The sequence below is a fragment of the Onychostruthus taczanowskii genome, unplaced genomic scaffold (genome assembly GCF_017590055.1).
Source record: "Onychostruthus taczanowskii isolate IOZ18803 unplaced genomic scaffold, ASM1759005v1 scaffold80, whole genome shotgun sequence".
Taxonomy (NCBI): Eukaryota; Metazoa; Chordata; class Aves; order Passeriformes; family Passeridae; genus Onychostruthus; species Onychostruthus taczanowskii.
In genome coordinates, this window is record NW_024505893.1 from 2,921,347 (window position 1) to 2,936,382 (window position 15,036).

At 39.8% G+C, this 15,036-nt stretch overlaps 1 protein-coding gene across 1 annotated transcript; it reads right to left on the bottom strand.

Annotated features, from left to right (window-relative positions):
* Positions 1-3,020: 3,020 nt before the first annotated feature.
* On the bottom strand, positions 3,021-14,335 carry GTF2A1L (general transcription factor IIA subunit 1 like). The gene is made up of 9 exons (XM_041424123.1): positions 14,315-14,335; positions 12,395-12,496; positions 11,971-12,094; positions 10,553-10,608; positions 9,464-9,557; positions 7,671-8,269; positions 5,891-6,181; positions 4,986-5,075; positions 3,021-3,128 (listed from the first exon to the last, which is right to left on the bottom strand). The coding sequence occupies exons 1-9, from the start codon at positions 14,333-14,335 to the stop codon at positions 3,021-3,023; spliced, it is 1,485 nt and encodes a 494-aa protein (XP_041280057.1).
* Between the last annotated feature and the right edge of the window lie 701 nt (positions 14,336-15,036).

Here is a 15,036-nt window from a genome sequence, read left to right on the forward strand (position 1 = left end):
GCTGTGCTCAAGAGCAGTTCCACAGGTGGGGAATGAAGCAGGATTGAGAACAGAGGAGACTCTTAAAACTCTGTGCTTTAGCAATCAATACAGATTTCATTTGATGCACCTCTTTACACACACCAGCCCCTGAGCTTAGCTAATAATAATCAGATAGGACTGTGATAGGATATCTAACTATAATACAGCCAAAGGTACTGGTGTAAAAAAATAGCTACTGGGCCTAAAACTTCTCTGTCACCTATCTCAAAACTGATTTTTGAGACTCATTTCTTCTGACATCCCATGGAAGAGTCCTGCACATGATTTAGGACATGACAGCAATATCTTAAGTGGGCAACTGATTTACTTGCATTATGTTTCAACAGGACAAGAGCTTGCCAGCACACCCTCCCCACTACATAACATGGTCAGTAAACCACAGGCAAGGGAGATGAGTTAAGAATTAACAACAACTGATAGCACCTGCCCTACAGAGCTACAGAGGCAACAGCCAAGTAGTAAGAGAGTCTCTGTGGACATTTTTCTTTTTGTACCTGCTGCAAGGAGTGAAATCCACCATTTACAAAATTGCTGTTTAAAAAAAGCTGACAAAACATCAAATATAATTTATATACTTAAAATCTGTCAATGCACAAAAGTAAGCAAATAAGTAAATCTTTAATAAGAGATTTTGATTCATGACAGAGCTTCTCACACAAGTTACTCTTGTTATTCTATCTCATTATTTTTACTTTACCTTCTTTGTGGTGTAAAGGTTTAGACAGCCATTTACTGAAGCATCTTTGAAGGCCATAACTGGTATTACACACCTCATCCTGTCACATCTGCAGCAATACGTTTCCTAAACTGTAAGTAGCAGCAATCAAAAACATTAATTCGTAAACTATTCAGATCAAAAGCACTGATTACTGTTCAAGTCACAGGCTAGAGCTTACATTTTAATAAGAAACATTTTTTTCAGTATAAAAATTCCTGACTCCAGGTGTATTTAGTTGTAAATGTCTTGTTCAAAGCTGTAATTCTTTACTAATGTTATCTTTAAAACTAGCTAAAAACCTAAGTGCTCTTTAGCAACTTCATTTTATAATAACCAGGAAAAACAGGCCAAATTCAGAAGCACCATTGAGAGCCTTTGTGGTGCTAAGTGAATGGTGCATATCCAGTCCTGTCCCATGGATTCCTGTGCCACACTACCTCTCCTCCCAGTCTTGTCTGACATTGGAAATGGTCCCACAGTTCATAACATGCACATTGACAGAGCATGAGCACCTCAGAGCCTGTGAGAGAGTGCTGAAACCTAAAAGCATCTATCATGTGGAAAGAGCTGCATTTTTTGTGCATTTATGGGTCTGAAGCATAGCTTCAGTGCAGCTACAAGTCATCTGAATGGGGAAAAAGAAATCATACACTGGAATATTTTAACTGCCTCTGAACACACAATTCTTCACATTCCAGCAGCAGCATCTATAAAAGACAAAAGGAATGTCACACTTGGTTCAAGTGCTCTAGTTCAGGGTCCTGTCTTTGACACTGGAAAGTAGCAGATGCATCCAAAAAAAGCATGTAATAGACTCAATTTTTAAAGAACTACTTCCTGCCTTATGGCATTAGCACAAGGTTTTGCACCATTATGAAAAAGGGCTGGGGTTTTTCCCTTCATTTCTTCCATAAACTCATTCTCTCCCACTCAGATTTTTCTTTCCCTTCTCCCAGCCTCTGCATCCTCTCAGGGATTAGAGATAAGCAAAATGCCTCACAATGCCTCATTCCAGCAGACATGGGAGCAGCAGCCAAGGGGGAGGTGTTCCTTAGTGCAGCACTGCTAGTCCAGCAGGATGATCCTGTTCTGAAGCAGCCTGGCTGCAGCTTTACCATGGAATTGCCCATCTTGCCCTACAAGGAACAGGAGCCAGCCAGGGAAGAGCTGCAGCTCTGAAAGACAAGGGCCCAAAGCTTCTTTTTGGACTTTTCTTTCTAGAACTAACAAAAAGTTCATGTTGGGAGGAATGCAGTTCTCATGGTAGGGTGAGCTACTGCCACGTGCAAGGCTTGTACCCATTTCTCTAAGCAGAGTTGATATTGAGGGAACAAAAACAACTCTATGCCAGAAATGTACATGAGATGACACTTTTATTATTATGCACATTTGTATCATTCACAGCTTATTGGTCTGTAGTCCTAGAACAAAGTGGAGATGTACAGTAGCAAACTTAAATGACTTTGCACTGACAGTGAAAATAAATCACATTTTAATGTTACATCACACTACTCACTGCATCTCAGTAGACATAGCTAGTACAGAGTAAACAATAATAATTCTCATATATTAAGAGTTCCAGGATCTTTCTCAGACATTTCCCTTATTGCATCTAGAGTGCATGTCCTTAAACTAAAGTCCAAAACACACAAAGCAACTAAAAAATCAAGAGAAGTGAGCAGCTGAAACAGCCACATGTTCAGACTTGGAAAGATATTGCTTTTTTTTTTTTCAACTCAAAAGTCTTTGAAAAGAATAACATAACAGTGTAACTTTATATTTCAACTCACACCTCAGCTTTTAAGAGCTGGGGAAAAATAACAGAACTAAAACTTATTTGATTATAACCAATAAGTAGTTCTTTACTAATTACTAAGTATGTCTTTACCTTCTTGAATTATAAACAGATATAACACTTCAAACTTTAAAGCTATTCATTCCAATGATGCTTCTTCATTGGAAAAAAATGAAATAATCAGAAAAGAACAGCAAAGACAGCCGAATAGCTAACAGTACAGTGGTTTAGTTTGCAAACTAAACAGATTAACACCACAAATTAACAACAGAGATTTTGCATATTTTTTCATCACAGATTTGTTGTTCTGGAGTTTGGACTTTTTTTAAGTTTTGGTTGTTTGCTGTTTTTGTTTTTTGGGTTTTTTTTTGTTTTTATGGCACAACAATAGAAAGCCCAATTGTTTCACAAAAGGCTTATAAGGAAATCATGCCACAGCCTTCAAGGACATACGGGAGTGAAGTCTCACCACTCTGCATCTCCAGTGGCTTTTGCAAAAACATGGTCTTTACCCTCAATGGACATCACTCCATCTTTTAAGTAGAACTTCCATTTGTTCTTAGTTCGATGTATCTGATGAAAAATAATAATCAAAATTAATGAAATCACAAATATAAATTAGACACAAGTCATTTAAAAAAACCAACAAGATTTAAGCACAACCTATTTACACACTTGGTTTTTATTTTAAAATTGATATGACACAAAATATTCAATGGAATACTCAATGGAAGCATTCTTCAGCTGTGTATAAAGAACTCCCAGCCCCCCCAAGAGAGAAACCTCCTGAATCTTATCCCATCCTGTCCCACTCTCCTATCCCACAACTTCCCCCTAAAAAGTGTTACCTATGACAGCTCAACACCAGCAGGACAAGAGCACAGTAACAGGGCTATCCCAAAACACAGCACACCTTGCAAACCAGTGTAGCTTAACTGAAATGCAGTGCTTTCCTTTCCACATGGCAAAGCAATGTTGCAGGCACAGAGGTGTTAGGAACAGGCTAAAAGCATCAAAATTTGGCTTAAAAGCAAATACTGCTATTTAAATTTTTAAAAAATAAGAAAGAATTTGCATATTCTGTTTCTTTTTAAATGCCTGCAAAGAGATCCATACTCCAGAAAGTTTCGTTAATACTAAAAGAAGGAATTTTAAATTAGAAAATTCCTTGAACTGTCAGCATCAGTTTTCAGTTCCAGAAATAAAAGAAACAGGACAGCAATTTTGCCAACAACATTGTCTTAAAGGTAACAAGGTAATTTAAGACATAACAGGTTTGATCTACTTTCTACTGGGCCTACATGTTTTATTAAATCTGTATTGCAAAGGGGAAAGCTACCAACATCTTTCCCCAGCTTCTGTAACTCCCAATTTCTAATAACATCTGATATTAAATTTCCTGTAAGGCATGCCCAGTGCTGACCTTCCTAGTAGTTTCTTTTAGATTTTCAGGCAATTTTTCAGCTTATTTCAGACAAAACTTGCTCTTGATAACAGCATGCACTACCTACAGCAACTGTAATGTCTGAGTTCTGAGGCTGCAAAACTTGGTGTACCTTTCAATACAATACAGACACCAACAGCTTCATTTCAGAGGCATTTTCTACACGTATCCCTATAACTTTCCAAAATAACTGGTCTCAGGAACAGTCAATCTGGCAGAGTTTCATAAAGACAATTTTCTTACCACTTCTCTGTTTCCTAAACCACAGATAACCATTAAGACAGGCCTAGTTAGACACACAAAAAGTTATGTCTAGGCACACTTTTGAAAGAATATTAAAAAAAGTCAAGGCATACTCTTAAACTACCATATTTGCTTTAAAATATGCCCTTTTTTGACTCTTTTAAATTACTGACATGTAAGCATCCAAAACCATACAATGGTTAAAAGGATTTAATTTGATCTTCAGGAGTTCAAAGTAAGGTTGAATTTTAAACATTAAAACAAAGGTGGACAATAAGGCGCTTAATGACTACTTTGTTTCTGAGACACAACAAAATTCTGGTAGGAAAATCTCTCAGTGAACACTACAAAGACAAAAAACAAAAAACAAAAAAGGGAAAAGAAAGTACATATCTGTTATCCTTTTTAAAAGCCTTAATTCACAGCTGAATATGCCTACATACATCCACAGAGATGGTGATCTTCCTTAAAAGTTAAGGAAATAAACAATCTTTTGCACCTTTACAAATCATAATTTTGCCAGACTTGTTGTTCCCTTTTCCTTTAATAGGCCATTATGATTATACTCTTTTCAGAAAACAGTAGGAAAGTCTTCAGACTATTGTCAGCTAAACACATCATTTAAACACTCCATTACAGCATTAGAGTTTCTTCAAAAGGCACTGGCAGGAGAGCAGAGATGGATTTGCTGCAGGTATTATTTAGGAAGATTAAAGAACAAAGACAAAAGTGTATTACTGTACCTTTTCATACTGACAAACTATCACGTTGTCGGTGTCAAACAAGTCTGCAATGTCCTGCTCACTGACATCATCACCAGAGTTTAAGGGGTCCTAGGGATTAAAATTCTGTTTTATGCACTCTTTCAGAATAGCAACGAATATACTTCGAATTAAACATTCCCAGAACAATAAAGTTATCATTGCAAAAATCAAGACCTGGAGGCTGTGAAGTCCATACTGCACCAACCTCATTTACAAGTACCTTTTACATGTTTGCATTCTCAAAACCCAAAACACCCTAAACAAAAACAGGGGCCAAAAATGCAAGACTCCTAATTGATACAGCAGATCCCAGTAACTGAAACACTGATCAAGTTGTATTTATTTGAAGTCCAAATGCTACAAGTTGATGCTCTTGTAAACAAATCCATAGGACACAACATTGCGTACCTTTAAGAAAAACAAAAACCTAGGAAACACAGGGCATTAAACAGAGAACAATATTCTTGTATCATATTGTTCTCTAATTCCCTGTGGTGCTTCAGAAGGAAAGGAAGCCTAGATTTGTATCCTGATCTTATTTAATCTTATTTAAATCTAATTCTTTAAATAATATCTTACTTAAGTCAAAAGCAGAACTCCACTCAACTGAGGCCAGGGTTTTACACCAAAGCTTTAATTCTGATAGCTAAGTATTTTAATTCATCCAATCAACAAATGACTTTCCCACAGTTCTTTCATTTGTCCATATTCATCATAATGAGCTTTCAAGTAATTTCTCTGCAATACCTCCTATCTCCAGAGGTTTGTAACCTCACTGTGCATGCCCTGCATCAAACTAACCACGAACTGTTCTAGGTCCAACAATTCAACAGTTGAGAGATCTAACATTGTTATGTGCTTCTAAAGGCTTAAAAGTAAATTACCTCCTCAACTATGTCTATCTGGAGGTCTTCATTGTCCCCATCACTGCCACTGGACTCTAGGTTTGAAGAACTGTCACATTCTTCATCATAGTCTTCCTCATCATCCAGAACTCTTAGATCCTCTGAATCAATAAAGCCAATGAATTCATTCTCTTCTTTATCTTTTGTATGTGGTATTTGTTCCTTGGAAGAAACATCCCCGGTGCCATCGAGCTGACTTATGCCTTCAATGTCACTGCAGAGACCTTTCTCCAGTGGTAAATCAGATTCTGTCTGCTCCACGGGTTCCACGGGACACGAATGAAAGAGATCAGGGACAGCTTGTGAATCAACACCACCCATGTTCAGCACAAAGCCTGAGATTTTTGCTTAATATATCAACAAGCCTGGGGCACTAATATGAGAGTTTCAGGTCCTACTGCTTGTAAAACCTGAGTACATTTATAAACATTGTGTGGCATCTAACTTAAATGGAACCCAAGCCAAATATTCCTCAGCAATACAGAGAAAAAATTTCTTACCCTCTTCTCTAAACACCCTTGTACTCAAACAACTCTAAAACAAAGACAATCAAGTGGACACTTAGAATTTCTACTGTAAAAAATAACCCTCCCATAAAAACCAAAAAGGAAGCTACTCCTCCACCCCTAAAAATAACAATTTTCATTTTTGAAATAAAAGTCAAAAGGAACTGATCCCTCTCCCTCAACTCATTCAAAATGCTTTGTTTAAATAAGATATAAAAAGCTGGGAGAGACAGTAAATATTTCAGTACTTGAAGTTACTGTTCATAAAAGTGACAGAATTCCTAAACAGAGCATTCACAGGAGCAGAAAAGGGCTTTAAGGTTTCAGCCATCTCCAGTTTCTCATTAAATCTCTACTGTAGCAGTTAATTCCCATCCACATACACTTCCTAGTTCAAGAAAGGAACACTTTGTTTTGACCTCCCATTCTCACTACAGACAGGCTTCATCATGCTGCCATCAGAGTTCAGATGAGCAACATTACACTTTCTATTTACAGACATTTGGCATTACTGTCATTAAATTTGCATTTAATAAATTTGTCTCAATCACATATGAGCACTACAACTCAAAGTCACCGAGCCAGCCTGAACTTCAAACATCTGCAAATAATTTCTGGCACTAAAATTAGATGAGGTCAGGAAAGCAGCTTGTTAATTAAAATCACTCAAGTTTCCCACACAGCTCTAGCTGAGTTCTAGTTTATCCAGGACTTTCTCCCCAAGGAAATACATTTTCTTCAAGGAGATTTTCACTTATCAAATTTGACTTTTCATTCTGAATGCATTTTCAATACATCTTTAATGTTCTTCACACATTACAAGTTAAAATTAATCCCAGCTGATCCTGCAAAAGCACTTTGCCCACAATTGACCAGTATCCATATGCAGATCAGTGCCAGAATGATATGGAAGTTCTCAAGGAGTGAGAACTTTCATGTCTGCTTAGTCACAAAAAAACCCCATGATTCTCAAAGTAATCAATAAGTCTAATATATTATATCTATCGATTACATTTTTCAGTATTTTCAAACTGATATCCTCATCACAGTATTTTAGCAGTACTTTTGACAAATTCTTAATGTAAAAACAAGCAGTCAGCTACTGCTATTCTAAATAAGCTTACGACTGAACCATAAAATCAAAATAACTTTTATCCTTCTCATTTAGAGGTGCTAGTTGTCACTTAGAAATGTGTTCAAACAACTCCCTCTAACACGTGTATTTTCATTAGCTGAGAAACAAAAGGCCTTACCTTGTCAGAGGAAGCCATGCTGCTCTGATCCTTTAGAAATGCATTTTCATCCAAACTTTCCCCTGCAATAATCAGGTCAATGATATCATCAGACACCTGCTGCTGCAGCAGCTCCGGATGCTCCATGTCCAGCTGCCCCTCCACATCCAGCAGGACACTGCTTGAGCTGTTTGCCAAGGATTCATCAATAAAAAGTCCTTCAGAGCATTCTGGAGTAAACACAGCTGTGTGAAGGTTGTCATGCTGGAATTTTTCTGTGGATTCACTGCACTGATTCAACACTGCATTAATTTCAAATTCCTGCAGACTCACAGAAGGCTGCTGGACCAAGGTAGCAGAGTTCTTCTCCAGGTGTTGTTTTTCCACATAGCTTGGTTTAAACAGCACAGCCTGCTGGACAGCAGTCTCCTGGGGCTGCAGTGTTTCACCAGCTGCATGGGCAGCACATGCATTCAGCTGTGTGCCACTGGCAAGGCTGGCCTGCAGAACTGAAGCTTGCCCAAGGGGATGAAACATCTGCTGCACAGGGTAGTGGAGAACGCTTCCATCTCCTGAGGCCTGTGTGACCACAACAGGCACATTCACCTTGTAAAGCTGCCCTGCAGAGAGAAGAGTTTAACACTGCTTCAGTAGGTGAAACTACAGGCTCACCCAGGCCACTGACCTGTCACCACTAAAAACAAGAGCAAACACCAGGGCAAACTATGAGAAAAGACATCTGCAAAGAAAAACTTTCCTCAAGCACAATTCCAGCCCTTGAAAATCAGGCATTCGGAAGCTTTCTGAATCATGGCTTCCAGCCAGTCCATCATGTTTTTAGGCTTGGCCTACACAGTACCCTGCAACAGCAAGTTCAATAACTTAACTACATACTGGATTTAAAATAAATAAATAAATACATACCCTGGGTTTTAATTTTTCCATGTCATTTCAGAAACTAAGGAATACAAGACAAAACAGTAAACTAGTCCATAGATAGACAGAGAGTTCATCCCTTTCAGGACATTTAGTTATTCTCTAAAAAACCTGCCTATTTTAGTTTAAAAGAAACCAAACAACCCCTAATTTACATATCTTTTATTAAGAAAACCAGCCCAAACATTGAATACTTAAATGAATACCGAATGCTTAAAGTTATTACTATCAGTGTTAGAATTGAGATGCCAGAGCAAAGTTCCAAATTTCATTTATTTTTTCTTCTGTGGGGAAACACACATGCTCACACAGACAGTCACTGGTACCAATCTACAGATCTCATGACATCAGGAATTATACCTGAAACAGATAACTAGAGACATCAGTTTTCATCAAAGAACAGCTGCTTGAGAGAAGAGTCAATGACCGAACTAAGCCTTCCACTGATCACACCTAAGCAATACAAGCAGTTTTTGCACAAGCAGTACAGGCAGTGTTATCACCAAAAGAATGGGATCAAAAAAGTTAATGGATAGTTGGATTTTATTTGAATAAGAAATCAATTTTGTTTCTGAAGCACCACAATGACTTTAGCTTTTTGACAGCATAAAAGATTGTCCCAGAGAGACAGGGAGAAGGAGACACCTGTGTCTGGGCTGACAAAGGAAAACACTTGTTATGTGTTGTAAAACTGACACACCAACTAATCACTGCAGTTACTTCCCCCATGCAGCCACTACAAAAACAAAGTACAAAGAGGAGGGTAACTGGCTCTACCCTATACTTGAACTTCTCATCTGTTTCATCTACTATCCCTGGGATTGTCTTTCAACATCCCCAAGGCACTGCAAGGTTTGACATCCCCTCATTACCCTTACCTGGTGCTGGCTGCAGCATCACTCCAGCTGGCATCTGTAAAGGATAAGCAACACACGAAGGGAGAGCAAGAGCCACACCCACTCGTGGGGGCCCCTGCAACACAAGAGCTGGGTTTAGGCAGGAAAGGACACTGAGTGCCACACCTGGAATATCCATGGGAAACAGGAGTGAGGGCCTCTCTGTGGTCATCTTCGCTGGAAAGCTGCACCATGCTTTTGAGATTTAGACAGATGAAGAGTATTCTGCACTGACAGAGCAATGGCTTGCCCCAAGTGTTTCCTGCTTTCCAGCTATCACACTCCCTTTTTGTTAAGGCAACTGTTTCCATAATCCCCTCAATGTACCCACCATCCAGAAAGGTGTTTTTTTCTACTCAAAGTCACTTTTACCTAAGTTTATGCATTACCCCACACAGCACAGGCTTCTTGCCTAGGCCTATGAAGTCACTTCATATTCTCTTTTCCTCCTGGGAAGCAAAGAGTTGGATATACACCTTCCTTTCAATCTAGCTGTTCTGAGGAAATCCAGCTTTTAAATCAGGAAACACACATATTGCACAAACATCTTCCCAAAATTATATTTCAACTTGACAAGCTACTTAGCTGGAGGCTCAGGAGGCACTCAGTAAGTTCATCAAGCTCTGGCAATCAGTGGCTGCTCCCCAAAGAAATTTTGCTATGCCCAGAGTTCCGAACTTATCAACTCTAAAAACACTCATTTTCCTTCTGGATGATTTCTACACCTCACAGATAATGCTGCTCCCAGCTTCCCAAGTGGCAGTATTTCCCAGCCATGCACTATTTTAACAACAGTAATAAATTTTTTCTTTAAAAAGTATATGTAGCTGTGCCATTTCCACTACACTGTCATCCTATGGGCTAAATACAGGCAGCTGTGTCTTTCCAACATTTCTGGCTTCAGGTCTTGCAGAACCAGCTGGTACAGCCCATCCTTTTTCACTGCTCCAACAGAAGCAACAATGTTACAACTCTCCCTCCTGAAGCCCATTAATAACTGGCAAACAATTTAAAAAAATTAGAAGTCCAACATAATCAAAATTGAAGCAAAACACCACTACGGCTACATACCAGTTTTCCTGCTGTGAAATGCTGAAAACCTCTGCCAGCTTGGATGACATAAGAAGCTGTAGAAAAATTTAAAAAGGCACTTTACAAAAAACATTAATTTCTTGGATACAGTTATCATTCAATAATTTACAGCAAACACGGGTGAAACTAAAGCAATCTAACTTCAGTTCATCCTCATTAGTGAGCACAAGTATTGCCTTGTCAACTTGAGGAAAACATGCAAGTAGTTTTTTCACAGCAGAGAAAATCCAATGATACTAAAAGTAGGAACAGTAGGATAAGATTTTCAATAGCACCCAATACTGAATTCCATGGGAGAAAAAAATGGCAAAGGGAAAACTTTCCTGGGCTTTTAGAATCAAGCAATTTAGGTAGCCTTAACCACTTTGAAAATCTCTAGCCATGAGGCAATTCAAATCCCCTTTTTAGAAACAAATAGATTTACTCAGAGTGCTTGGCCTTAGTATTGCCCTATAAAAACTTAAGGGTAAGAAGGAAAGGCTCATTAAATATAAAACCTGCAATAGCTTGCAAATACAAAAGTATATTCCCTTTAGTCACACAGCACTAATAAAATACCTGCCTCCAAAAACAGTTCATTTAACTAGGAAGACCATTAAAAAAAAAACCAAAACAAATGCAAGAAAGGAAGAAAAAAAAAAGTAACTAACCCCACTGAAAGACTGCCTGCCCAAGCTTGAAATACACTACAACATGGATTTTCATTAAATCATCTCATATGGGGTTTGTCCTTCATGGGCAAAGGTCCTAATAACCTCTCACTTTGGGATAAGTCTCAGCTGAGTACTACACTCTACCACAACAATATCACAGTGCTCAGCTGGCCTTCATTAAGAAGGACAGGTCCTGATGTCAGAGACTGTGTGAAAGTCAAGTACTCCTCTGCAACAGCAATGCTGCTTTTAGAAAAACTAACTGAAAGATAAACTAAAAAGCTTCCTCTCTTCTGTTTGAGCAAGGGATTACATTTTAACAAACTGAGAATGAGATTAAGCCCCAACCTGAGAGCAGAACTGCATGGCACAAATGTGCCATAAAACCTCTGCACGCCAGGACACACGTTAAAGGGGAAGCAGGAGCTTAACCCTGCAGGTAAATTTGCAACTGAAATGCTACACTATTTGACTGCAGACAAGGAGGCTAAAACTCTCTGCATGTTGTGCCACTGGAAATGAGCAGCTGATCAAAAGCATGCAGACAGAATCCTATTTGTTTATAAAAGCTTAATTCATCATTTACTGGTCAAATTCTGCTTTCAAATAATTACTGTTCCACATCAAGCTAGATATATGCATAAGATACATACACAAACCAAGATTATTTCAAGTCTTCCAAAAATATCGCTAAATCAATGAGATATTCTTAAACTGCATGCACTGTGTCCAGCAACATCTGACCTGCTGAAGTCTGCAAAATGCTGTGAGAAGTGTGTGGCAGCTGCAGACTGAACCGTGGAGAACAGTGGCTGTGTTTGAAGAAGCCTTCTGTTGCTCTGGACTGTGCCACCTTCGTTTCCCAAAGCTGCAGGAAGATTATTAAGGTCAACAAACATCAGCTTTAAAAACAAACTGCATCAAAAAAGATAATCAGGTATTCCCAGCTTTTCCAAGAGTAAACTGACTGATTCTATCCAACAAACAGGGTAGCAAAAACCAACCAATTTCCACACCCAGCAGCCCCCACACCACTCACAGGACACTTGTAACTCTTAATTCAGGGCAAGAGTTTGCATGTTTTGGAGGGCAAAGAAATTGACAGGTCCATCATCTCAAAAGAAAAACACAAACACAACTGCTATTAATGCAAGGAAACCCAACAAACCTGCTTCAAGTCTTTCAGGACCTGCTCCTCTACACCCTCCTCTGCAAAGAGTTCCCGCACACCTTCAATCACATCTTCGATAATGGACTTGTATAGCTCAGGCTACATTAGAAAAAAAATAAATATTTTCAAGTTAAGATGAGCATTGAGTCATTTGAAAAGATAGCACAAAGTCTAATCTCACTTCATAAATTGCTGTTACAAACTGAACAGCATAAACAGATCAGTTTCATAAACTGAATGCAGAGGTCTGCAAGTCCACTCATTCTCTAAAAAAGTACTGGATTTGAGCCTCAAATTACTGTTTAGGCTACCAATAATCTGGTAAATGCTTAAGAAAACCCTAGAAACATTCAAAAACCATTGCTGTGCTGTATTTTCAAACAAGCTTGTCTAACCCCACTGTATCATACTAGAATCATTGCTCCTAATCTAAGGGCCAACCAATAATACAAGCTATTAAAAATGAACCCTGTCGGTTCCATCAGAAGCAGAATGTGAGGAACCCACAAAAATAGATTTTTTTTTTTTCTTTGTGGAAACAGTCTGATGCTGCATAGTAACCTAACTGGAAATTTGAACACTACTTTCATCAATAGAGATCATTCATCTTACATTCCAATAGGACTCCAACAGAACATTTTATTCCTTCTTCTGCCCATGATGTCAGTGATTAAATCTTACTCCTCCAGTCAGACCTGGACAGCCAGATGCATATGAGCTTCAAGATTCCTACACTCCAATGCAAGTGTAAGACAACGAGCCTTCAGCAATTTAAAGCTTATTAATTTTGATTCTCATTACCACCAGAATAGCCTACACAAGGTGAACAATGAAGCTGAGATATTTTAGGAAACCTTACAAGATTCTGGATTAATAATAAATTTTTTTAAATATCAAATTCATATTTTACTTATCCAAAGTCGTGGTAAAGTGCAGATGACAAACAATTTCTTTTCAAAGAAAAGAAGAGATTAAGAACTAACACGTTATACTTTCTGGAAAAAGCAACTAACACAACTACTTTAAAACAACCATACTCATGTGTCTTATCAAGGTTTATCAACCTCCAAAGAGTCCTCCAGCATTTTTTCAGGATACTAAAAAGATGAAGAGGGAAAAAAAAAAAAAATTTCCTCTTGTACCTCTACACTAAAAGCTGCTGATCAGCCTATATGTCAAATGCTCTGCCTTCACTGCTAATCCAGAAGAGAATCTAAATGTAAATCTTTCAACGGGCCTATTCCTCTCCCCAGGACTGCCAAGCTACAGTGAGTACAAATATTTATTGTGCTATATAAAAACTGCACACAGCAACTGTAAAATTCAAACAGCACATGCTTGCAAATTGGAGAAAAATGGTTACAGCACAGACACTGTTGTACTCCAGCTCAATCCCTTTACACACAGGCACTCCTTCGCCAGAACCGGCCATCCATACTGGGAACTGTCCAACTCCGGTTCTACTCGTGTGCAGTGGGGTGGCAGGAGGGGCTCATCCACATCCCATTCCAGCAAAGCCTCCAAGGCTCTCCTGGGATTCCCGTCCTTTGAGGGAGCCCCAGGAAGGGAGAGGCCAAAACCTGCCATGGCACAAGGGCCTCGGCCGAGCTGCCACAGCGTCCCTCGCACCCGCAGCTACGCAGGGCCAACCCCTGCCACGACCCCTTTGTCCACAAATGGTCACTTTCAACAGAATTTTTTTTAAGAAATTAAAAAATAATTATAATTTTAAAAATCTTTCGATGTCGTCCTTGGGCTTCCCGCGCCAGCGAACGGGCGGCGGCTCCTGGCCAGGCCGGGAGGCGGCTTCATCTCTGTCCCCTGTGTCCCCGCAAGGAGGAGCGGCCAAACCCCGCTAGCCTAGCCTAGCCTAGCCTAGCCTAGCCGAGCCTGGTCTGGCCGAGCCGAAGAACTCACCACGGGGCTGCCGTGGGCCATGGCAGCGGCACGGCCGCCTCGGCGCCGCCCGCCTTTAAGGCGCCGTTGCCAGGAGGACGCGGCCGGCCCCGCCCGGGCCCTGCCCCGCGGCCCTCAGCGCTCCTGTGCCCGCGCACCCAAAACCCCGCGGCTCTGGGGCACGTCACGCTAAAGCCAGACCCTAAACCTCAGAGCGAGCCGCCACTGCCCGGTCTGGGCTCCAGGCTGCAGCCTGAAGCATCACCCTGCGAGCACAGGAGTTACCTGGAGAGCCGCAGGTGTTGCCGTGGGGCAGGGATGCTCCCAGGAAAGCTGGCTGCAAACGCGTAGCGTTTTTGCTCTAATAAACCCTGAAGTGGTGATTACCTCCTAAACGGGGATAGCTGAAGCTAAGCGTTGCAGTTAAGCAGCAGCAATCTGGTACAACTACTCAATTATTGCTTACATTTGCAGCAATCTGTTCGTATGTTAATGCAGAGATCTACTAATTTAGCAGTTACTAATCTGGAAAAATGTTCATTAATCTCATATGTGCAGAAGAATATATACTTAGGTCTTTATGCACCTTCGGTCGGTGTTGCCCTGAGGCTTCAGAGAACCTAGAAATATAATCTCTTTTTCCTTTCATTTTCCTTTGTTTTTCATTTTTTAGGTAGCTATGTCATTGCAGTGCTGTTTGCTTGTGAAAAAGGAGACTCACCCATTAAGCTTTAATTTTTAAG